Here is a 22,307-nt window from a genome sequence, read left to right on the forward strand (position 1 = left end):
CTTCCCACTTGCAGCCTCAAGGTTCTTAACATGTCAGCTGGTATAAAGTCTTTGTTGTACATATTTCCAGACAAAGTTACAACTGATCATATCACCAAAACCAAAATACACAGTGAACCTGGGAGCAGTTGCTATTGCCCAATTGATAATCCAGCCTCCTTGAAAATCATGCATCTGAAATGTAATACAGTACAAAAGCATAAATTCAGTTGTATATCAATGCAAAAGAGCTTGTATACTCGAGTGATACTCAATACAATGTCAAAGGGTCAAAAAAATCAAAGTGGCCAGTACGGGGATCGAACCCGCGACCTTGGCGTTATTAGCACCACGCTCTAACCAACTGAGCTAACCGGCCATAAGTACACGTCACACCATTTCTAGGTATATCTTAACGCTACAGCATATACAGGTGGAAGCAAGAAATACATAAATCATTTCGAGCCATCTACTGAACAGAAAGTGAAATTTGGCGAAGTCATACAGAGAAAACGACTCCTCGCTGACGGTAAGTTAAAGCTTCAACGACATTATAACTCATTAGATTTGACACGCTAACGTTGATCATGAGCAGTACGATACTTTTAACTTAAATGTTAACGTAGAAGTCAGTCAACGTCCGTCGTTTTACTCGCATAAAAATGTTGACATAAGTTGTCTCACCACATTCTAACGTAAAAACGTAAATTGGCTTAATAAGAATTTGGTGGCTTTCCTGTAAATGTAACAGATATTCGTTCAGGTAACGTTTTTATTAAAATTAGCAATAGCCTACGTAGCTTAAAGGGTTAACTTTTAACTTTAAGAGTTAAAGGGTTAACTCTTAAGGTTAACTTAAAGGGTTAAAAATGGCATCCTATAGTATTTAGATAGGGTCAGGAATGTTGATAACTTAGCTGTAATTTCTAATTCTGCACCAAAATACTGTCAGATCTGTTAGAGGATTATGTCATTTTTGTATGAATTTCTCACAGGGCTGCTGCTCTTGAACGTCGTCCCTTGTCAAAACATGACGTCACTGCCCTTCTTTGGCTGGGAGGTGACCTACGATGACGACTCTCCTCGTGTGGAGCTGGGTGCGTCTCAGGAGCCCAAAGACAGCGGTGTCTACACTATGTACCACGGGACCAGCGAGGCCAGTGCACGGACCATCATTGCAAATGGCTTTCAGCAGTCATCGGGTGGCATGTTGGGAAAGGGCGTGTATGTCAGTCGTGATAAGAAAAAAGCGGAACGTTACCCATTGAAAAGTAACGCTTCAGACCGTGTGGTCCTTGAGTTACGTGTGCGTGTTGGCCGCGTCAAGCGTATTGACAAGGACAGCCATCCTATGCAGTACACCTGGAGCACGCAGGGCTACGACACTGCTTGGGTGCCCCCCATGTGTGGCATGGCAGCCGTGCCCAGTGGTCTAGAGGAGGATTGTGTGTTTGACCCCAAAAGAGTGACGGTCAGGGGCATCGCAAAGGCACCAGACGCCATCCTGACCGAGCTTAAGCAGCTTGTAGCTAATAGTCTAAGAAACCCTGGCAGTGCAACATCACATCTTAGTGGTGCTGTGGATGTGTGCTCACTGTGTAAGAGGAGGACACAGCAGGGTTCTCCACACATCAAGCAATCGTGCTGGGGCTGTGGGCAAAACATCTGCACTCTCATGACCAAGCATGTGTGTCCAGCTAGCAAGTAAGGGCCTGAAAAACAGTGGTGTGGAGAAACAGATCCACACCTGTATGGCCTTCTAACGAGGTGGAGGAGGAAGGGATTGAAAATGAAAGCTCAAGATGACCAAAGAGTAAAAATTCACATCTCAGGGTGTACATTTTCTACTTGTCCTTCCGTTACTTTCTTTTCCTTTTTCACAAACGAACTATCAATAATTAACTGTAATTGTTTACAATAGTTACTGCTGTACATCTTCTAGTACTTTTCATACTATAATGATCTACTTTATACTCCATTCTTGTTATATTGTTGGACCAACGTGCGTTAGGATGCAATCAAAATGAAAAAAATAGTTTTGATCAAGATCAATCCTTTATTTCAGCCTCAATGTGGACATAGTTACTTAGTTACTTTGTGAGAATTTCATTAGACATATGTGAAAACACAATGATTTTGATTTGCTGAATTGATTTAATTGATTTAAATCTGTATGATGTAAAACCAAATAATGATGCATCCCCAATAAATATGATATGAGATCCATAATGTCCAGTTTGATATGATTTCTTATGTGGTGAAGAGACCCAGAAAAGTGATTATTTCAGTTTACAATGCCTATAAAAAGTATTCACCCCCCTTGGATGTTTCACCCTTTTGTTGCTATTATACATGAAATCATGGCCAATATAATTTGGCTTTTGTGACAAGAATTTGCAAAAAAAACCTCTTTAATATCAAAGTGAAAACAGGTTTTTACAAAATAATGTAAATTAATTAAAAATATATAAGGTAAAGTAAATGATTGCATAAATATTCAACCCCTTCAGGTCAGTATTTAGTAGATGCACCTTTGGTTGCAGTCACAGCACTGAGTCTGTGTGGATATGTCTCAATCTGGCACATCTGGACACTGCAATTTATCTCCATTCTTCCTGCAAAACAGCTCAAGCTCTGTCAGGTTGCTCGGGGATCGGGCGTGAACAGTTCTTTTCAAGTCCAGCCACAAATTCTCGATTGGATTGAGATCTGGGCTTTGACTTGGCCACTCCAGAACATTCACCTTGTTGTCTTTGAATCATTTCTGTGTAGCCTTTGCTGTATGCTTGGGGTCGTTGTCTTGCTGGAAAATTAATCTTCTCCCAAGTCGTAGTTCTCTTGCAGACCGAGTCAGATTATTCTCCAGGATTTGGCGATATTTTTTCTGCATTCATGTTCCCTTTTACCTTTACAAGCCTTCCAGGGCCTGCTGCTGAGAAGCATCCCCAGAGCACGATGCTGCCACCACCATGCTTCACGGTGGAGATGGTGTGTTTGTGGTGATGTGCAGTGTTTGGTGTTCACCAAACATAGTGTCTAGTCTGATGGCCAAAAAGCTAATTTTTTTGTCTCATCAGACCAAAGAACCTTCTTCCAAATGACCTTGGAGTCTCCCACATGCCTTTGGCAAAGAGAAAGACACTGTTGAAAAAAATAGCCCACTCTACCACTCAGCTTCGACTGGTGAAGAACCCAGGCAACAGTTGTTGTATGTACAGTCTCTCCCATCTGAGCCACTGAAGCTTTTAACTCCTTCACAGTGGTCGTGGGTGTCTTGGTGGCCTCCCTCACCAGTCTTCTTCTTGCCCGGTCACTCGGTTTGTGAGGACGGCCAGCTCTAGGCAGATTTAAACAAGTGCCGTACTCCTTCCATTTCTTAATGATGGATTTAACTGAACTCTGGGGGATGTCCAGTGAGTTGGAAATGTTTTTGTAGCCATCTCCTGACTTATACTTTTCAATGATCTTTTCTCTGAGTTGCTTGGAGTGTTCTTTTGTCTTCATGTTGCAATTGTAGCAGGAATACTGATGAACCAGAGACTGGACCTCCCAGACACAGGTGTTTTTATACTACAATCACTTGACACACATCAGCTGCACTCAGGTGATCTCCATTTCACTACTTGTGACACTGCTGGCATCAACTAGCTGGACCTCTGTTGAATTAGGTCAGTCACGTTAAAGGGGGTGAGTATTTTACACTATATATTTTTAATTAATTGACATTAGTTTGTAAAAATCTGTTTTCACTTTGACATGAAAGAAGCTTTTTTTGCAAATTCTTGTCAAAAAAGCCAAATTATATTGACCATGATTTCATGTATAAAAGCAACAAAAGGGGAAAACATCCAAGGGGGGTGAATACTTTTTATAGGCATCGTATGTATAATCCCGTTATAATCCCCGCTCCATGATTTCATAGTGATGAATCTGTAGACTCAGGATGAAGAAGAGGCAAGCAGTGAATGAAACTCCAGCAGTCTTTTATCACCATTCATTTTGGCATGCTGCAAAAGGACCTGCAAAAAAAGATAAGAAAATATGATCACTATCACAGTTAGTAAAAAAAATGCAAGGCCGACTAGTTTCAGTCTTTTTCCATAGAAGTCATGTTGGGTAATAGGCACTTCAAATTAATACATTTTTCGACAAAATATGATTAGATTGAGTGCCAGTGGAGCTGTGAGGCAGCTGTGTGCTCACATTCATTAGGTCCTGGTCATTTTTGGCATGCAGGTGTCTGAGGAGGTACCAGCTGGACACATGCACCATTGTCACGGGGACGTCTGGAGAGTAAGCCAGCCTCTCCAACAAACGCCTCGTCTCCCTGCAGAAGGCACAGGCAGAAATGGGCAAAAAGGTATAACATGAGCCGTGTTACTCGTTAACCAAAATCACTTCAATGTCATTCTCTGGATGTCTCATACACGCCAAACATTTAGAAGAGGACCGTGTGAATTAAATGGGAAGAAACATGTGTGTGAGTGTTGCTAATTGTGCGGCCTGTGTTGATGTAAACAACACTTTTCTCAAAAACAAATGGAATGGGATGGATGCTGATCTGGTTTGTTGTCTAGCCGAAATGAGCTGGCACCAATGTACTTCTGTCTGAATCTATAACCATTCTCTCTGTTTTATATATGATCAAATGAAACATGTCTCAGGCATGAAAGGGCCTTTAATATTGCAATTATGCTTGTCACAGGGGAGTTGTGCAGCATCTCTCAAAGAAATGATCCAGTTGATGATTGGCACAATGGTTCTCCTCAGCTCTCTGATGAATATAACATTCTGATTAAGCCTCCTGGCAGGCCTGTGAGCTACTGACAGAAGGCTATTGTGTTCAGGCTGCAATGTGTTGCTTTGTAAATTGCTCTGCAGTTTCAAAAGTACCAACATCTTGAAAAGACAGATGGGGGGCATAAATCTGACGTTTCAGGTATGTTATGAATCATTTAATCACTTTAGATTATATATTTCACTTACAAGCCGATGGAATTAAATCATTTTCATACCTACCCACACACCTGCAACACTCGTGTGGCTACTAGCTGCTGCAGTTGAAAAAAGAACACAGTGACAATCACTGACCTGGCAGCCATCTTGGTCCCGTATTGGAGCAGGGCCTGGAAGAGGAGGGCCATAGGAGATGAACCCAGCTTCAAGACTTCAGTGGTGGCTTCTACTATCATGTCCCTCCACTCATTTCCTGGGACACCCGCCTGAGGGGTCAGATCACACAAAGTTAAGACTAAAACTAGCAAAGAGTAGCATTATTCAGCTACTAAACTTGTAATGTGTTTAACCATATTGTTGCTAACAATATGTCCTGCCTACTGCGTAAGTAACGGCTTCCAGAGGAGCAGTGGCTGTAATCATAATTAGATGATTTTCATCAAGTTAGCAAAATGTCAAATAAAAAAAGAATTGTATTGGGAGTTGGTGTCCTTTGAGAAGTGGAATAAAAACCCCTCAGATAAATCACAAAGGAAGCTTCTTGGCTTGCTAGTATTTCTGCTTGGCTCTGACTGCTGATCCAATAATTCTGCTGGATATTCACCCATCTTTCATCTCACCAACCTACTTTCTGCCCACTGACAGGGGATGTCGATGTCTCAGATAGTTGTGCTGTGATAGCTGTACTTTATCACCTTATATTTTGGATCTAGATTCATGTCACGGCCTACGCAGGAACTCACCATACAGTTTCCTAGAGCTAGCAGTGCTAGCCGGAGCAGGCTGGCCACCTGGCTGCTGTGCAGGCCGAGCTGTGAGGCTAGCTGCAGACTCTGCCTGTAAGCCATGACGGCCTGAACCAGCAAACCCTGGCTACGAAACACCTCAGCCAGCCACTGGGGAGGAGGAGAATAGGACAGCGATTGGAAATCAAGAATGAGTGGGAGTGGAGGTGAGAGTGTGAGATTTAGAGCAGGATGTGGGGGCAGAGGAAATAGGAGAGGTGAAGGAAAGAAGAGGGGCGGAGAAGAGATTGTTTCAGGCAATGTGAGATAAAGATTTGAAGATAGATTTTCTTTGACAATATATTTGCAATCAGTTCATAAAACGGTCGACTGCGTGTTGATTCAGAAAGGACGTATGTAACTGGTCTATGACATTGTGATATTGCTACACATTTTAACTCCACATTTATGCTGCAACATTTCTGGTCATTATCCAAGGCTATCCGCCAATATGTTCACACTTTTACAGAGTGAGCCTGGCGCAGTTGCTGCTTCCCCCATGCTGGTAGCTGCCATTTGATGATGAGTGCAGCACTATGAGGTCTCAAATAAGGCACAGAAATGGTCTTCATTCGGCCAGTGGAAGCAAGACAACATGGCTGTTTGAAAAAAAAACAACATTTCAACACTTAAACTAATGACTACCCAAGACTGAAACTATCATTATTTTCAAGTCTCGCTATGTAACAGAGTTAATTGTCTGTGCGACCAAAATGTGGTATGGCGCTGCTTAAAATGTTGTGCCATTAAACAACAGACTAAAAGCGTTTCATTAAGTTACTGCGATCAAATATTGGTATGGTATTGAAAGGATGCGAGTGTCCACTTACATGCCACGCCCCAGGGTTGGTGGGGTTCATCAACACCGTGTTGTGGAGTTGCTCCAGCACAGAGTCTGGGAGCACAGTACCACCACCGGCCAGTAGGAGGCGCTGACACTGCACCTGTCTCAGTGACAGCATCACTGCCGGGTGCTCTGGAGAAACATTGAGCACCTGGAACAAAGCAGGCAGAGCATGAGGAACCCAGCAATGGAAAGAGGAGGCCCCACATGTAACTTGTATGATTTCCCCTGTGTTCATTTCTGTCTAAAGCAAATCAGATAATGATATTGAGGTTGTGTGTGAACGTGTGTTTGTATCCCACCTGTGAGCAGAGGGCTTCAGCCTGCTCCAGCTGGCCACCCAACATGAGAGCAGTCACCGCCTGTTTTAGTACCCAGCCTTCTAGAGCCTGGGCTAGGGGGCGCTCTATCTCCTCCACGTTATGCACTGGGATACAGAAAAGTGTCTGTTATACACTCAAACACACACAAAATTGTAAAGACCATAAAACACACACATACACAAACACGCCAATGCACACACCTTTCTCAGAAACCACTGACATGAGTGTTTGCTCCAGTCCTCGTCTGCTAGGAGCAGAACCTGAAAGATAACAGGAAGTATTTTCTGTGTGACAGGCAGCCATTAATCCTGCCCATGTTGCTGGATCATCTGAAAGTAAAGAGAAGAGTGGAGACTCAGATCCCTCGGACGTTTCACAGTATCACTTTTGTAGGTGAAAGGTAGCTTTACATTTAGAGAATAGGGATAAACAAGAACAAGATTTTCTGTGCCACAAAGCTGTAAAACGTGAATTTACTGTCTATAGCAACACCTTTGTCTAAAAGACACAGTGGTTTACCATACACAGTATTTCACTAGATTTCATTTAAATTAGATAATTTACCTAATACTGACTTTTGTCTCACTTCTTCCAGACATCTATTTTATTCAATTTCCAATGATAAGTATGTGGTTGTTTGTGAGGTAGTTTAAGGCCTTCGTGTGTGTGTGTGTGTGTGTGTGTTTATACCAGGACAGAGCATCACAGCTCTCTGCATAGTCTTCAGTGCATTCCTGTGACTGTCCTCTCCAGAATGTCTCCCACTAGCCAGCTGGTTCACTCCACTGTACAACAATGCCCTCTGCAGGACACAAATGTTACAACAGATCAGATTCATATACAAACAGCGTGGCAAATATACCTTGACATTGACAGTGTTGTGGACTAAATTGTAGCGAGTAGTTTGGATTAGGGCTATCCTTGAGCAAAGACATTCTTAGTCGACTAACACTCTGGATTTTGTTGAATAATTGATGAGTTAAATTAATGGACAGATCTATAAAACCACAAATAAGCACACAAAAGCACCATCTTGTGTTTACCAAAGATGTGTTTGTACATTTCTTGTTCAGCATGGAAAAATCATAAAAAACAACTAATCGACTAAAGAAGTAGACTCAGACCAAAAAGAGTGATTAACGACTAATAGTCTAAGAGAGGGCAGCTGACTTAACTACAGTGTAACATAGATTCAACACTATATAGTAAACGACAGACTATATAAAGTTGAGGCAAACAAACAGAAAAAACATACACAAAGCCATTGTAAGCATAAATATACAGCCCGTCCCTCACCTTTCCTTGGGTCATACCGGAGAGACCGGCAACATGACCAGCCATCGCGCCGCCCTGCAATACACAGCAGACAAAACCATGATCCCTTCCTCTCTAACTGTCCAGCAGCACTGCAGCAAACGTTGATGAGGCTGCTCAGTTAAATGTGTGTGAGTAAAACAGATTTCCTGTGTTTGTGCTTGGGATGTGTGTAACGTTTGTGTGTGTATGCAGCCTTACATTAGCCTTCTTGGGGTAGTATTGTGGTACCAGCCTGGACAGCAGGGCCCAGAGAGATGGGTTTCCAGGATTGCTGTAAATAACACATATGGAACCTTTGTACAATTTGTACCTCATGTATAGGCTTTTCCCATAAAAATAATAATTAATATGTGTATGATATGTTGCTTCACTGTCTAGGGAACTACACAAATGCACAAATGCAACAGAGAAGATACCTGCACATTTCAATCGAATACACTGTAAGTCAGTTCATTCTTCAACCACATACTTACTTTAATATCCCTGACATTTCAATCCAGAACTGACCCAAAACTAATGATAGTAAATGTAATGATACATGCAATCAAACACACTTCGTGCACAATCCTCCACGAAATGTATGTAGAACAAGGTGCAAAAGGCTCCGTAAATCTGGCCTTCAGTGTCAAAAGTGCAGTTTGATCACACCAATGTATAATTGGTATTTTCTAAAAGTGAAATGGGGGTATTGTAGGGCACAGCACTTAAGCAGCGTACGCTAAACAATTTAAACAAGCGGTTTATTTTACCTGTGTACAGCTCTGGAAGCCTCTCTTTGCACCGCGCTGTAGTTGCCCTGCAGGGCGAGCAAGGCGCAGGTGAGGAGACATCGCTGCTCTATAACACTCACAGAGGCTGAACCTTGCTTTAGCAACTCAGTCAGGGCAGCAGCAGCTAGTGTCGCATCACTGTGGACTAACCCCAGGGCACACAAACACAGCAGAGACTCTGAGATTGGCTCCTTTAACATCGAGCTGTTGAGACAGAAAGCATAGAGATATATACTTTTAGCTTTGAAGCAAGCATTGTACAAGTACTATTATTACAGAACCACCGGTACGGTCCATACAACTATGTGGACTCACCATTTAAACAGCAGAGTCTTGGCTGAGTCTAGGTTACCCTGCCGGTGCTGAAGCAGAGCCAGAGCTGTCAAGATGTAAGCCTTCTCCTTCTCAGTGGAAGCCACAGTCGAAGCACGTTCATAGGCTACAATATACATAAAACGATTTAGTCACATTCACTCTTAATGAACACGTGCACAATCTCTGATGTCAGTGCTCACTGTTGATGCTCTCTGGGATGAGTCCTGCCCTGCAGTAGGCAAGAGCCAGCCCAGCCAGATCACTGAGCTCCTGCAGTGGAGTGGAATTATAAACACGCACCGCCTCCTCTGACTGACCCGAGGTGCTGCAAAAGACACAGTGGGACATACAAAGAATGGATTTAGAGGTATTCTGTAAGTATTATCAAAAATGGTTTAAGTACATGGTAATAAGAAAGCTGGTCGTTACCACAAAGCACGTCCATAGCTGCCCAGAGCAAAGGCCAGCTCTTCGGTCGAGGACATGAACTTAAGCAGTTCAACGGCTCTGAGGAAAGAGAGTTAAGAGTAAGAAAGGTGATTTAAATACAAATATTTTGTCTCTCGTTCTTTTCTTGGTACACTGCCTCAAATGTGAGCTTTTGGAGTCAGTCGGTGTGATTCAGGCACCTTTTGTAAGCCGCTAAGGCCTGCCTCTTCAGCTGCAGATGCTCATTCAGGAAACCGAGCATAATGAAGGCATCAGGGTCAGACTGGATCCTCTCTGGGAGGGAGGCAAAACAAACTTCATGTCACACAACATCAGGCTCTAATTGCACATGACCCAAATGCTTCCAAGGCACATCAACACACAAATAGATGCAGTACCTGTGTACTTGCTGAGTGCCACCTGAGCAGCAGAGATGGCATTCATCTGGACTATGTTGTAGCGGTAAAGTTCAGAGTCTCTGTTGCTCTTATCCAGCAGGGTGGAACACACCCAGTAGGCATAACCTTTCACTCCCTCCATCTGCCAGGGAAAGAGGAGAGGTACAGAGATGGAGAGAGAGCAGGAAAAAAAGCAGAGAAAGGCAGAATACACATTGTTTAAATAAGGTATCACTCCTTATCATTTGCTTGTAGTAGCAAAAGGCTTATAGCTGAACATATAGCAGAGTCACAAAGACGCAGTTGAAAAAAAGATTAAACTGTTATATGTCAGCTAATGAGTGAGAATTACAAAAGCAACCCCAGTGGTTTTGGGAGGTCACGCACATGTGTGCTGAGTTCAGTGGTGTGCCTGAAAAGATCCATGGTGTCATAGCTTCCCACTCTCTCTGCTATCAGCGCCTGGTGAGAGGACAAAAGGGACAAAACTATAATTTAGACAGAAATTCATCAAGTGTTTTATTATTATTTTAGTCTAATCAAACATTTGTACATGTATTTCAAATTTGTACTGACCAACAATCAAACTACAGTTGATATTAGCCAAGAACATAGTATTTCTAATGTACCACTGACTTTGAAATCCTTGCATTGCTCAATGAAATGTGTATATAACTAAAGAAATACAAGAAATATAAAAAATTATCAAAAACATCATGAGAACTCACACCCAGCTTACACGTCTTTCATATTCCTTAACATGGCCAAACAAAAAAACATAATTATCCTTTTCCTTGTTAGTATTTGTACCTGTCCAATCCAGCAGTTGACATAGAGCGGCTCCAGCGACTGGGCAATCTTGAAGGCCTTGTGTGCAAGCTAAGAAAATAAGACCGCACTTTAACAAAGAAAACGTCAGTCAACTGTGTAAACATATATTAAAAAAATGTATCTCACACACACACAAACCTTGATATTGTCGTTCTTCAAATACAGGGTACCAAGGTTGGTCCAAGCAACAACATTCTGTAACAAAATATTAAAAAGTCCCATAAGAACGTTAGAATAGTTTCCGAAAATACTATTCATCCCCTGAACAAATGTGCATTACATACATTTGGTTCAACTTGTATGGACTTGATGAAGCAATGTTGAGCCAGAGCGAAGTTCTCAAGACCTGAACAGAAAGAAGTACATTTACATATATAGTTAGGGCCCGAGCACCGACCAACAGTCGGGCCGCAAAGGTCCTATTGGCTTCGCTAGAATTATTATTTCACGCATGGAATCCCATTTTTGAGGGCTTTATCATACTCAAAAACTCACCAAATTTGGCAGGCTTATCAGGACTGGTGAAAGATTAGATATTTTATGGGTCCCATGCTCGGATATGACAAAATAACCCGCTAGCGCCCCCTAGCTGTTTGATAGGCCACGCCCCTAAACCCATATGTCCGGTTGACTTTAAATTCAACACACATGTCCAGCTCCATCTGCTCTACAACAAAGCCAATTGGACCATGAAGCTCCGCCTACTTAGATTTAAAATAAGTAAAACAGCCTTAAGACATTGATGATATGTGAACCTGAATATTGTGAGTTTTGTTGAAAGCAGTTGGCGTGGCAATTCCTCATTCACCATGAAAATGGAAGCAGATTTTTCTCTGGGGTGCTCAAAAACTCATAAAACTTTGCACTAATTTCCGAGGGCAAAGCAACGAGAGCAACAATCCCACACAGAATAAATTAATCTAGTTAGAGGAATCAGTCAATACTGCACTTATTTTTGACCAATGATATATTGATGGGTCAAGTACACATTGACCAGCCAATCAATCTATACACCCAATGGGATAGACCGCTCTTATTAACATGACTGAGGTGGCATATTATTCATTAACTAATATATTATTACCTTTGCTCATGGAAATCACTCCCAGGGCATTCCAGTAGCTATGGGTCCCACTGTCCATCATGATAGCTTTTTTTAAACACTGAAAAGAGATACAAAAAAACTCTTAAAAATACATCTGGGAGGAAACAATGCACAACTGCAGGTTTGTGTGAAATACCTGCTGGGCCTTCTCCAGAAGCAGCGATGGAGCATTCTTGTCATCCTCTGTTGAGCAGGATAGGCTGGACTGATGGTAATAGTTGAGTCCTAGGTCATTCCAAAGGCTGGGAACCTCAGACATCAACTTCAAAGCACGGCCATAACACCTGCAGACAAAAACATGCACTTAATGTTCAGTGTTTCAGATTCTAAGCTTGGCCAACAGGGGACAACCCTGGACCATTAAGTCATTATAAATGGCTGATTTGACAGAGTAGCAATGGTATATGCAGCTTGGAAAACATCTATGCCTGTTTGTGGTCTTACCTCTCACCAACTTTGAGTGTCTGGGCCTGGGTCAGTGCGTGACTCTGGGTGTTGGGGTCTAAACCAGCCAGTGGGGCTGGCACTAAAACTTGAGCACCGTTTGTGGACACGGTGCAGACCGCGGTGCAAGCGTCTCCCAGCAGCTTCCACAAACAGGACAGGTCTGGACGCATCTCCACAGCTCTGAAGAGCAAAGAAATGTGAAATGATAAATCAATAAAAATCAGACAAAGAGTCTGTGTGACACTGAATTGTAATGAATTAAGGACAAAGCCTTATTTATCTTTATGATTTACAGATTAAACTATTGTCTAGTCATTACCTGAAGAGGTTCTGTATGGCTTGCTGAATGAGGTCAATGGCTCCCCCATCTCTGCAGTCTTCCATTAAACTTTTTGCCAGAGACAGCTGGCACTCCCCAAGACCTGAACAGATCATAACAATCTGATTAAATGGCAATATTCAGACATACGACTATTTGACTAAAACAAAGGTAAGGTCTCGGATACATTAATGGAAACACCTACCTTTAAGGGCAGGCACATAGTCCTGCTTCTCTGTGATCTGCAAGAACTCTGCAACAGCCTCTTTGAACTTGCCCAGGGTCTGTTTGATAGCAGCAGCCTGGTAGACACTGTAGATGGAGGCGGGTTGAAGCTGATGGGCCTTACCAAAGGCCTTCAGGGCGGCTGTGAAACTCCGGCAGTTTAAGTAGGCCTCACCTAAACACTCCCAACACACCCAGTCCTCTGGATCTGCTCTCAGAGCTGCCTGCAGACTTTAAACATAAATGAAATTGTCATGCTCGTATTCTAATAATACAAATGATAAAGACTTAGTAAAATAACCATTGTTTGAGATTTGAAACTCTTACTCAGCTACAGCTTGTTGATTCTCTCCGATCTTTAGGTAGTACAGCCCCCGCCTCATCCAAGCCCATTTAGCTGAGCCCGGAGTGGCTTTCTCAATCACTGACTGAAGTATTGCTAAAGCAGTGTCCTATGGGATTTGGGGGAAAAGGATTGGAGAATAAAATAGGGAATAGGGAAAAGAGGAGCATGGGGAGGGTCAAGACTAAAGAGATGCACCTGTAAAGAAACACCCCAACAAAGTGCCAATACCACATCTTGACAATTTGAACACTGCAGCGTTGGCGTTTGTGTCTGATCGCCAACTAATCCACTCACCATGTCATCCTGCTCCATACTGAGATCCACGGAGGCCGCTCCAGACTCAGCATCATCGTTGTCCATCTTAAAGGCCTTCTTATAGCATCCTCGTGAGCGGCCGTGATCATTTGCCACCTGGCGGTAGTAATGCCCAAGGTAGCGGAATACACAACCAAGGTGTGGGTCTAACTTTGCAGCCTGAAATGGACAAATGAAACTTTCAAACTAAGACGCCATTCAGCACCACACTTGACTTCTGGCAATAATAACCATACTGTGACATTTCACAAGTGTGTAAGTTAAGTCCTTTAACACTAATCTTTCATAGAACGAACCATCAATATTTTAGAGATTACATTCATTTTTTTTAATGAATATAAAATTATAAAATATCAATAATTGTACTAACCTTAAGCAAATGCGTATGGACTTTGCTTTTATCTTTTCGGGTCTCTTCTCCCATGGCCCAGTAGAGTCGTCCCAGCAAGAAATAATACTCTCCACAGTCTGGGCTCTGGCTAGCCGCCTTTAGGAAACTAAACAACAGAGGAGCAATCGAGAAAAGTTCACCACGGAGAATTCACTTTCTTGCACCACACAAATTGATTGTTTAAAGGTGTGCAGGATTTGGTGGCATCTATCTAGCAGTGTGGTTGCAGATTGCAACCAACTAAACACCCCTCTGCTCACCCATTATGATGACCTTCAGGGAACAGAAAAATGCTAAAAAGTCTCTCCCTAAAGCCAGTGTTTGGTTTGTCTGTCCTGGGCTACTGTAGAAACATGGCGGTGCAACACAGCTGACTCCGTGAAGAGGATCCACGCTCTATGTAGATATGAAGGGCTCATTCTAAGCTAAACACAGCGATTTTAGTTTCAGGTCTTTATACACTTGTGAAAACATAGATATGAATATTATATTCCATTTCTGTCTATAGATCCCCCATAATGCTACAAACTGGCCCTTTAAGAGAATGCATGGCCACAGATTAAAATATCACACACACACAAAAATAAATCAGTTTATACCTCTCCTCTGCCAGCTGCTGCTGGCCCTGAGCCAACTGCGCCAGTCCTCTCAGTACAAACCCCTGGGCCAGATTAGGGTTAGAGACCACCAGCTCTGATGACACCTACAGAAGACACATTAGTTTAACACGTATCAATATATCTTGTGTCTAATACAAGAGATCCTTTTCTTTTGCTCCTTATAGTAAAAGAGAGGACAACATTGTATCTCAAGCTGTTATCACCAAGTGTTATAATAGATCGGACATCTTCACAGACAGAGTTCAGTAGGTGAAAGGTTTTCAACCTTAAGTGCTTCATCAACGTCTCCCTTGTTAAGGTATGCTCGTCCTTTAAGGGCGACTAGAACTGGGTCTTTTTCAGCACCTGGGATCTAAAAAAAGAAAAACAATAAACACAGAGACATTTACTTTGATATCATGTAGTGCAACGCATGTATATCCAAGGTTACAACTGTAAAATATGTTCATACTGAACCCAGAAAAAAATGTTAACTGCTGAATTGCTTCATACCCAAAAAGGAAAAATCTAAATTACAGTACATACAACATGCTGAATGAACAGAGTATTAGTCAATGACATTACCTGTAGGGCTGTGTATTGGCAAGAATCCAGCAATACTATGCTTATCATGATACAGGGATTACAATTCAATGCAACATATAGCAATACTGTAAGCAAGGCAATATATTGAGATTTATTGAGAAATCTAAATCTATACAGTATCACAAAACATAATTTCGCTTTACTCCATATTTTCAATATTTTTCTTTTGAATTACCTGTGAGAATGTCTCCAAAGCCTGGTCTGCAGCCGTGTCTCCCCCACTCCTGACTAAAGCCTCAAGCTTCATCTTCAGCAGTTTAACCCTCAGCTCCTTGTCTCCGGAAACACACACGGTCAGACCTAATAGAAACCAGACACACAGTGAAGTTCACCTTCTGCTTCAGGGTCTAAACATAGCTGCCCTTTGAAAATGGTGGAAAACATCACAAATGCTATTTCTTTTTTGGTAAACAAACTGTGGAGGAAGTCTGTTAGGACATATTAATTACCACTAGCATTACATCTGGATAACGTAGTGATACAGCAGACTAAACATACCTTGGGAGCATGACATAGCACAGTCTGAGTATCTCTGCATTTTAAACTGAGCTTCAGCCAGACTGCACCATCCTGTACTGGAGCCCATTCTCTTCAGACCTAATAAAAGAGAAGAGACATATTGTGTATAGCTAGCACTAAAATACAGATATGTAACAAAGTGCATGTCTCAGTATGAAATGTCCAGGTGAGAACAGAATCTGTTCTGTGTTGATGCACAGACTAACCTTGTGTAAGGTCCTTAATGGCATCTTTAAACCTCCCTTCCTGCAGTGCTTTGGTGCCCAGACCCAAGTGACCTAGTCCACTGTCAGGAGCCAGATCAAGGAGGCGGGAGAAACAGCTGACTGCGTCCTCATTCTGAACACCTTCAAACAAAATATATATTGAATACTGAGAGTGATACTGAGTCCAAAAGCCTAAGATTCCCCTCAATGCTTGAATAGGACAACAGTATAAGGTAATATGAATATTTGTAAATCATAGCATTGAGCAAGACAACAGTCTGTTACCTGTTTTGAGGTAGTGAGAACAAAGGACTTCAAGAGGATAACTTTGGTTAGGGTAGAGGGACAGCATGGACTCACATGCCTCTATCATTTTGGGTTCTTCTTTGGGCAGCTATAGTAAAAGAGGATTCATAATGAGCATTGGATTAAGGACATCAATGTACAGGGATGTAAGTATGTGTAAGTATGAGGAGGCACATTCTAATTATCCTTGAATTTCTGTGGTGGTGAGATAGACATCAGATAAGGTGCGCTTACTTTAGAGAGACATTTGACATAATCAGCTGAGACCTTCTTGTGTTGCTCTCCTGGTACAGGGTCCATGAGAACCATGGCCTTCTCGAATGCTGTGATTAACTGATGAACACAAACAGAACAGTTACCAAAAGACAAATGGGGTAGAAATATCTGCACTGCGAGCAGCATTCAGAAACATATGATCTAACTAGTAGACCGAAGGTGAGGGACTCTTAATGTGTAGCAAAGAAACACACATGTTGCTGAGTTTAAGTCCACATTTGCAGACATCTTACATGCTGTTGAGTTTCATTGTCCCGCTCTTCCTCATTGGGGCAGTCTGAGAGGAGTTGGGTCATCTGTTGCCACAGCTGCAGTAACTCTTTCTTGTCCACAGCCTCTTCTTCCTTCACCTGAATGAGCTGCAGCCAAACCTTTGCCAACTATGTGCAAACAATACAAATTAATTTCAAATGTGTAAAAAGTAGTGTATTTTCTTCCATTGAACAAATGTGCTTTTAAATTACATACCTTTAAATATTCTTTGTCAGATTGATAGATATCCGACAGCTTACCGATCATCTCGTAACATTTATTTTTGTCACAGCTGTTAATGGAGAACATAATGAGAATATATAACATTGCAAATTAAATGTTAAACCAGTCACAACGACAGCATGTTCTGAGTTAACTTGGGAGAAAGTAAATACATCACAACTTCCTGTGTAGTTTTAAGAAACATCTTGAAGAGGTTTTTCCATACGTCACCTTGCATACAGCTCAACGAGCTTCTGGTAAATGTTGGGTAGCTCAATTTTAAAATCCCACTGATCTGTCTTCTCATAAAGATTTGCCAAACCCTAAAAAAAAAACGCAGTTCATAATTACTGTGGCCAAGGAGAGATGTAGTATAATATGCTACACCATAACAACACAGCAGTGACATAACAGCCCGGAAGTACCTGCAAGCATCAACCACTACATCTTCCCACCTCACCTGCCATGCCAGCAGCATCTCGGGCTCCAGCTCCACGGCCTTTTTATAGGCGGTCTGTGCCTGATCTGGTTGCTCCAGTTCGCTGGCTGCCAAGCCGATGAATACCCATGCATTATAATTGTTCTTCTCAAGTTTCAAAACAGCCTAAAAACACAAGGAAAAAGAGCAAAGTCAGCTATACAAAAAACCAGTGACCATAGTCCTTGGTAAGTGTGTGTATCAGAGATGCTTTACCTTGCAGTGTTTCAGAGCGTCTTTGAACTCTTTGTTTTTTATGGCCTCTCTGGCACTTTTCAGTGCTGCTTTCACTTCTTTATTAGACATCTGGCAATTTTCTGGGTGGAACAAAGACACATGTAAAATGGCATCACCAACCCCCAGATAACACGTTTAAGGCATAACGTTATGGGTGGATGAACAAGGCGTCTGTTTGATGAGATAATTTACGCTAGGACCAGCTGACTTGATAGTAAACTGTTAAATTAGCCAGCTGGGCTTTAACTGTTAGCAGTGTTGGATAGCTAAGTATATGTAGCACTAGCTGTGAGCTTGTCAGAGCCTCTAAACTAAGTAACAGCCTCAGAATGAGACCTGGTTTCAAACTTTCATTGATACATAACAGGTCAACGTTCTTTAATAAGTTAGTTCGGCATTTACACACGCAAGTATTGCAAATGTTGGGGGAACACCCACTGTTTACGTCGTGAAGTGGCTCTGCTCCTGTTGGGTGACACGGAAGTGAAAGAAAAGTGACTACATCCGCCCTTGTATTTTCAAAATAAAATGACCTGCAGTTCTGTCCACTGAGAGAGTGCAGATATAAGCAAAAACAACAAAACGACAAAAACGTTAACTAAATATGAATTTATTTGGGGAAAGAAAATAATTTACCAATGGAAATATTTGAATATAGTCATGTCATGTTACATTTAAGTCCCTCTGAAAGTTTGTGCGAAATGATCAGATATGTGAAATATAAAAATTAAAATTAAAATCCAGATTAAGTCAAAGTGTGAACCTAGTACATTGTAAATCATACTCTGAGATTATGCATCAATGAAATTGTTTGAGTATAAATATCATTAAGAGCGATAGAGCCATCCATCAAAGTCTCTCACATTGTCATAGATGTGAGATAACCCATGTTTAATCAAAGGTTCAGTCCAGCTCATTAAAAAAGACACCTTAAAGATAACCGTCATTACAACAATAAAAAACAATATCACAAAGAGTCAGAGATCCAGTTGTCAATAGCTTTCTCATTGGCTAATGCATCTTTTTGCCAATCCACATGCCACCTGAGGTTAGCAATGACTTGGCTGTAGTTTCTCCCCAAACTATGTTGCCAGGCACCAAATGCTTTTTTATTGTAGAGATGCACAGTAGTAGAGACTTTTGGATAGTCTACAATACTACGCAATAGTTTGTCCAGATGTGCCTGCACATCTAGGAATTTGAGGGCTACATTATGAAGTTCTTCCTTGTCCCTCGTCATGTCTGCAAACACAGAGAGTACAGAAAAATCAAAGGGTGCCAGTGTTTTAAGATTTGTTTTTGTTCTTGAAAACATAGGAGGATTGAGTGATTGAAGTTTACTTTCTGAAGTTAGGAACTCACCAAAAAGCTGTGGGGGGACACTCAGTCCATCTGCATAGGCAATATATTTCCACCGGCCACTTCTCAGCATGTATGTAGAGGCATTGACGTTACAACCATGATATTCACTCAAAACCCAGTCTGGATGTTGCTTCTTGGAAAATGCACTTGCCTTGGATAGCAGAGGAAGGAGCGTGTGGCCACTGAGAATACCTACTGCTGGAATACCAGCAATGTCTGCAAAAAACACAAGTGTGTTACATCAAGTTAAAATACTAAAATCTAAATCTACTAATGCTTTTATTATGTTGCTTTTACAGACAGTCGTCCCTGTCGTCCCTCCACATTTTGACGACTATAACACCTTTCAACAGCCATTTTAATCATTTCAAGTCTTTAATAGACATTTTAATCCCATGTTTCTGTCTACTTCCTTACCCAGCACAGTGGGATAGAGATCAACCAAGGACACAAGCTCGTTGACCTGCAGGCCGGACATCAGCCCAGGCCCCGTGACCAGCAGGGGAACATGGGAGCTGCCTTCAAACATTGACATCTTGTAGAACTGCCGGTGCTCCATGGCAAGTTCTCCGTGGTCAGCCGTGAAGATCACAACAGTGTTGTCATGCAGACCGGTCTCTCTCAGAGCTGAAATCACTTGGCCTGGTGAAGACAGAGTAACCATTGCACCGCTGCTCAAAAGACTTCATTCAAACATTAAGTGGCGGTAGAGATGCACTCTAGAGAGAAAATGTTTATATCCATACAGTATAAATATACTTACCATCCCATTGTGCCTTTAAAAGTTAGTTACTACTTTTTTAGCCTTTATTTATTCAGGGAAGTTTCACTGAGAATAATTCAAGTAAAGTAGCCAAATGTTCCAACACGCTGCACAGAATCAACAGCAATACAGCTAAAGAAATTCAGTGCAATTAGCACTGTACATTTGATATATTAGTATTACTGATATGCTTAAAATCTAGCTAACTGCTGTTGCCAGTTACGCTACGCCCCTGTTTTAATAGCTGGAGCGGTATGTTGGTTGTGCTGCCAACACGATCACAGAAAGTCTCTCTCTCACACTACTTTTTTTCCTACAGTATATATTTGGATCTGTGAAACTGAGATACAAACGGCTCCTTGCTGGTTTAGTGCTGCTTCATTAGCTATCACAGCAACAAAGTTTGGTTTGAATTTGAGCCATCTTTGTCAAATTTGAAAGACATGGGTTAAGCTTTAAGTTAGCTGTCAAACCTACTACCTCCTGCTGGGAGGGTCCGTCCCCTGATGAATTACTTCTGTCAACTAACCCAGCATGGCATCTGCTTCAGCACACATGGCATAATAGAAGGCCCTTATGCTTTTGACTTCCTCCTCAGTGAAAACACCACTGCAGTTTTTGGTGGAGGTGGAGTAGTAGTCGACAGGGTGCATGGCAGCAATAGGCAGCCATTTAGGAACAATGATGAGCTCAGTAGACACCTGTGAGTGTAAAATAGGAACATAAGACTTTATAGTGATTTATATAAAAACATACAATGTGATTCTGCAATAGAAAACATTCAAGAAGCGAGAAAAGAAGCAGCATGCCTTCTTCAGCCAGTATGGTGAGGTGAGGAAGGTGGATCCTCCTGCGGTGGGCCCCAGGGATTCTGTTACATAGGGGTGAGGTAGATTGAGGCCAAGGTAAAGTGCGAAGGGCTGATGTGAGGATGCAGCTCTCTGGTGGATCCACTGTGTAGCCTTGTCTGTGTTTTCCCAGTCTTTTCTCATGATCCTTACTGTTGACATGTTGCCAACCAGTTTTGTAACAGGCCGGCCCTCTTGGCGCAGGAGGAACTGAACATCTCGTGTCCAGGCCTCGACTCGATTACTGCAGAAGTTGCACAAACAATTGATTTACAACAAAAAAATGGGAAGTGGAAAGAAACAGGATAGGACAAGAACCCAAAAAGATGATTCACACTGTTGTGACGAATAGCTGCCCACATACACAGTATGCTATTGTTTATTACTCATACAGTTAGTCACCAACACTTCTTTTGAGTGTATGCGTTATTATTAATCCTAGGTGAATAGGGATGAGACTAGGTTGGTGAAGCTGTTTTCTTATCTCAGATACAGTGACAGTGGCTGCCTACCTAACAGAGTGACTCCCTGAGGTGTAGTCCAGCTTGCCCATCGACTTGGTAAGATATCCATTTGCCTCCAGCACATCCATCCATGTTGTTGCATTAGCATCAAGGCACTTGTAGTTGTTCCACGACTGAGTAAGGTGAACAAACTGACCGCTCCACATTGCTGCGAAACAAATATTAAACAGCTGAAATACATTTATTATTCCACCTTTACTAATTACCACAATACCTTCTCCCCAGTGCCTTTCTTTTACCTGCTCTTGAGGGGCAGCAGATGGGCGAGTTGGTGTAAGCATTGAGGAATGTGGTACCAAGCTCCCTGAGGTAGCTTACATATGGAAGCTGCACAACTTTGCTGCCAGGATCAAAAGTCAATCGCCCATCCTGCAGAAAGAGGAAAACTAACACTTAGATCCAAAGCCACAGAGGTACAAAGTCAAACAAGGACTAGATTTTAAAAAATAAACATCTCTGTATGGTGTTTAATCTTCTCGAGCTGTAGGTCTGTCATTGCATAGTGCTCAAGACTAAAATAAACAAAAGATACTATTACTGAGGCAGTAACTGTAAAGCATTGTAACTTTATTCAGACTCACAAATGCATCACTCATCACCATCACGATGTTGGGTCTGGTTCCATTTTGGCACAAACTTTGACCATAAAGTTGAAAAAGGAATATCAAAGCAAACATTTCTATTTCCATGTCAGAGCTTCACCCCCTTTCCGATTCGGTGATTAGCTGTCGTAAAAGAAGAGATTTCTCTGGACCGGGTGAGACTTCCCTACAGTGTTTGTCTTCGACTGTAAGTGATGGTAACTCTCGAGTCATAATGGACTTGCGTAAACATCCAGGTTACGTTTTCAAAATAAGAGTTTTCTAGTTTAAATTGAAATGAAGAGGATTTACATGTAATGATAAACTGGGAACTCTAGGGGGCAGCACTAATCTTTTAATAATACATCTACGCTGCTTAATTTTGTTGAGTTGTCTATTATGTCATGACCACAACTTCAACTACAGCCACTGT

At 41.9% G+C, this 22,307-nt stretch overlaps 3 protein-coding genes and 1 non-coding gene across 4 annotated transcripts; 1 reads left to right on the forward strand and 3 right to left on the reverse strand.

Annotated features, from left to right (window-relative positions):
* Positions 1 to 284: 284 nt before the first annotated feature.
* Positions 285 to 358, reverse strand: trnai-aau (transfer RNA isoleucine (anticodon AAU)). Its single transcript has one exon. It is a non-coding gene; the product is annotated as a tRNA-Ile (tRNA).
* Positions 359 to 401: 43 nt separating this feature from the next.
* On the forward strand, positions 402 to 2,298 carry gig2p (grass carp reovirus (GCRV)-induced gene 2p). The gene is made up of 2 exons (XM_068703081.1): positions 402 to 508; positions 975 to 2,298. The coding sequence occupies exon 2, from the start codon at positions 1,010 to 1,012 to the stop codon at positions 1,685 to 1,687; it is 678 nt and encodes a 225-aa protein (XP_068559182.1). The 5' UTR covers positions 402 to 508; positions 975 to 1,009; the 3' UTR covers positions 1,688 to 2,298.
* Positions 2,299 to 3,828: 1,530 nt separating this feature from the next.
* Positions 3,829 to 18,267, reverse strand: skic3 (SKI3 subunit of superkiller complex). Its single transcript, XM_068703070.1, has 41 exons — positions 18,235 to 18,267; positions 17,776 to 17,876; positions 17,542 to 17,685; positions 17,313 to 17,404; positions 17,076 to 17,151; positions 16,841 to 16,987; positions 16,566 to 16,664; positions 16,311 to 16,419; positions 16,026 to 16,166; positions 15,799 to 15,897; positions 15,476 to 15,600; positions 14,981 to 15,067; positions 14,695 to 14,798; positions 14,075 to 14,201; positions 13,684 to 13,863; positions 13,371 to 13,495; positions 13,024 to 13,274; positions 12,819 to 12,921; positions 12,497 to 12,679; positions 12,189 to 12,336; positions 12,032 to 12,110; positions 11,232 to 11,293; positions 11,086 to 11,142; positions 10,927 to 10,995; positions 10,504 to 10,578; positions 10,117 to 10,258; positions 9,919 to 10,012; positions 9,719 to 9,796; positions 9,490 to 9,614; positions 9,290 to 9,413; positions 8,954 to 9,178; positions 8,403 to 8,475; positions 8,184 to 8,237; positions 7,578 to 7,689; positions 7,088 to 7,216; positions 6,867 to 6,991; positions 6,551 to 6,715; positions 5,679 to 5,831; positions 5,071 to 5,201; positions 4,183 to 4,306; positions 3,829 to 3,998 (listed from the first exon to the last, which is right to left on the reverse strand). The coding sequence occupies exons 2-41, from the start codon at positions 17,863 to 17,865 to the stop codon at positions 3,918 to 3,920; spliced, it is 4,707 nt and encodes a 1,568-aa protein (XP_068559171.1). The 5' UTR covers positions 17,866 to 17,876; positions 18,235 to 18,267; the 3' UTR covers positions 3,829 to 3,917.
* Positions 18,268 to 18,390: 123 nt separating this feature from the next.
* arsk (arylsulfatase family, member K) lies at positions 18,391 to 22,087 on the reverse strand. The gene is made up of 8 exons (XM_068703432.1): positions 21,875 to 22,087; positions 21,533 to 21,662; positions 21,282 to 21,441; positions 20,731 to 21,013; positions 20,451 to 20,622; positions 19,576 to 19,800; positions 19,159 to 19,374; positions 18,391 to 19,038 (listed from the first exon to the last, which is right to left on the reverse strand). Exons 1-8 carry the CDS (start codon positions 21,980 to 21,982, stop codon positions 18,764 to 18,766), a joined length of 1,569 nt encoding a protein of 522 aa, XP_068559533.1. The 5' UTR covers positions 21,983 to 22,087; the 3' UTR covers positions 18,391 to 18,763.
* Between the last annotated feature and the right edge of the window lie 220 nt (positions 22,088 to 22,307).

Source organism: Cebidichthys violaceus, unplaced genomic scaffold (assembly GCF_023349555.1).
Source record: "Cebidichthys violaceus isolate CVI_PGR_0920_01 unplaced genomic scaffold, fCebVio1.0.p SCAF_9, whole genome shotgun sequence".
Classification (NCBI taxonomy): domain Eukaryota; kingdom Metazoa; phylum Chordata; class Actinopteri; order Perciformes; family Stichaeidae; genus Cebidichthys; species Cebidichthys violaceus.

Bases quoted from the DNA above. Each gene is read 5' to 3' on its own strand.
- gig2p (XM_068703081.1), top strand. From the start codon at position 1,010: ATGACGTCACTGCCCTTCTTTGGCTGGGAGGTGACCTACGATGACGAC.
- skic3 (XM_068703070.1), bottom strand. From the start codon at position 17,865: ATGTCTAATAAAGAAGTGAAAGCAGCACTGAAAAGTGCCAGAGAGGCC. The intron at 15,601-15,798 runs GTATGTTTAGTC...GGTTTCTATTAG, and splicing joins TGCTATGTCATGCTCCCAAG to GTCTGACCGTGTGTGTTTCC. The intron at 10,013-10,116 runs GTACTGCATCTA...CCTCCCTCCCAG, and splicing joins GGCACTCAGCAAGTACACAG to AGAGGATCCAGTCTGACCCT.
- arsk (XM_068703432.1), bottom strand. From the start codon at position 21,982: ATGGAAATAGAAATGTTTGCTTTGATATTCCTTTTTCAACTTTATGGT. The intron at 21,663-21,874 runs GTGAGTCTGAAT...CTCTTTCTGCAG, and splicing joins TGGTGATGAGTGATGCATTT to GATGGGCGATTGACTTTTGA. The intron at 19,801-20,450 runs GTTAGTTGACAG...TGTCTTCACCAG, and splicing joins TGAAGCAGATGCCATGCTGG to GCCAAGTGATTTCAGCTCTG.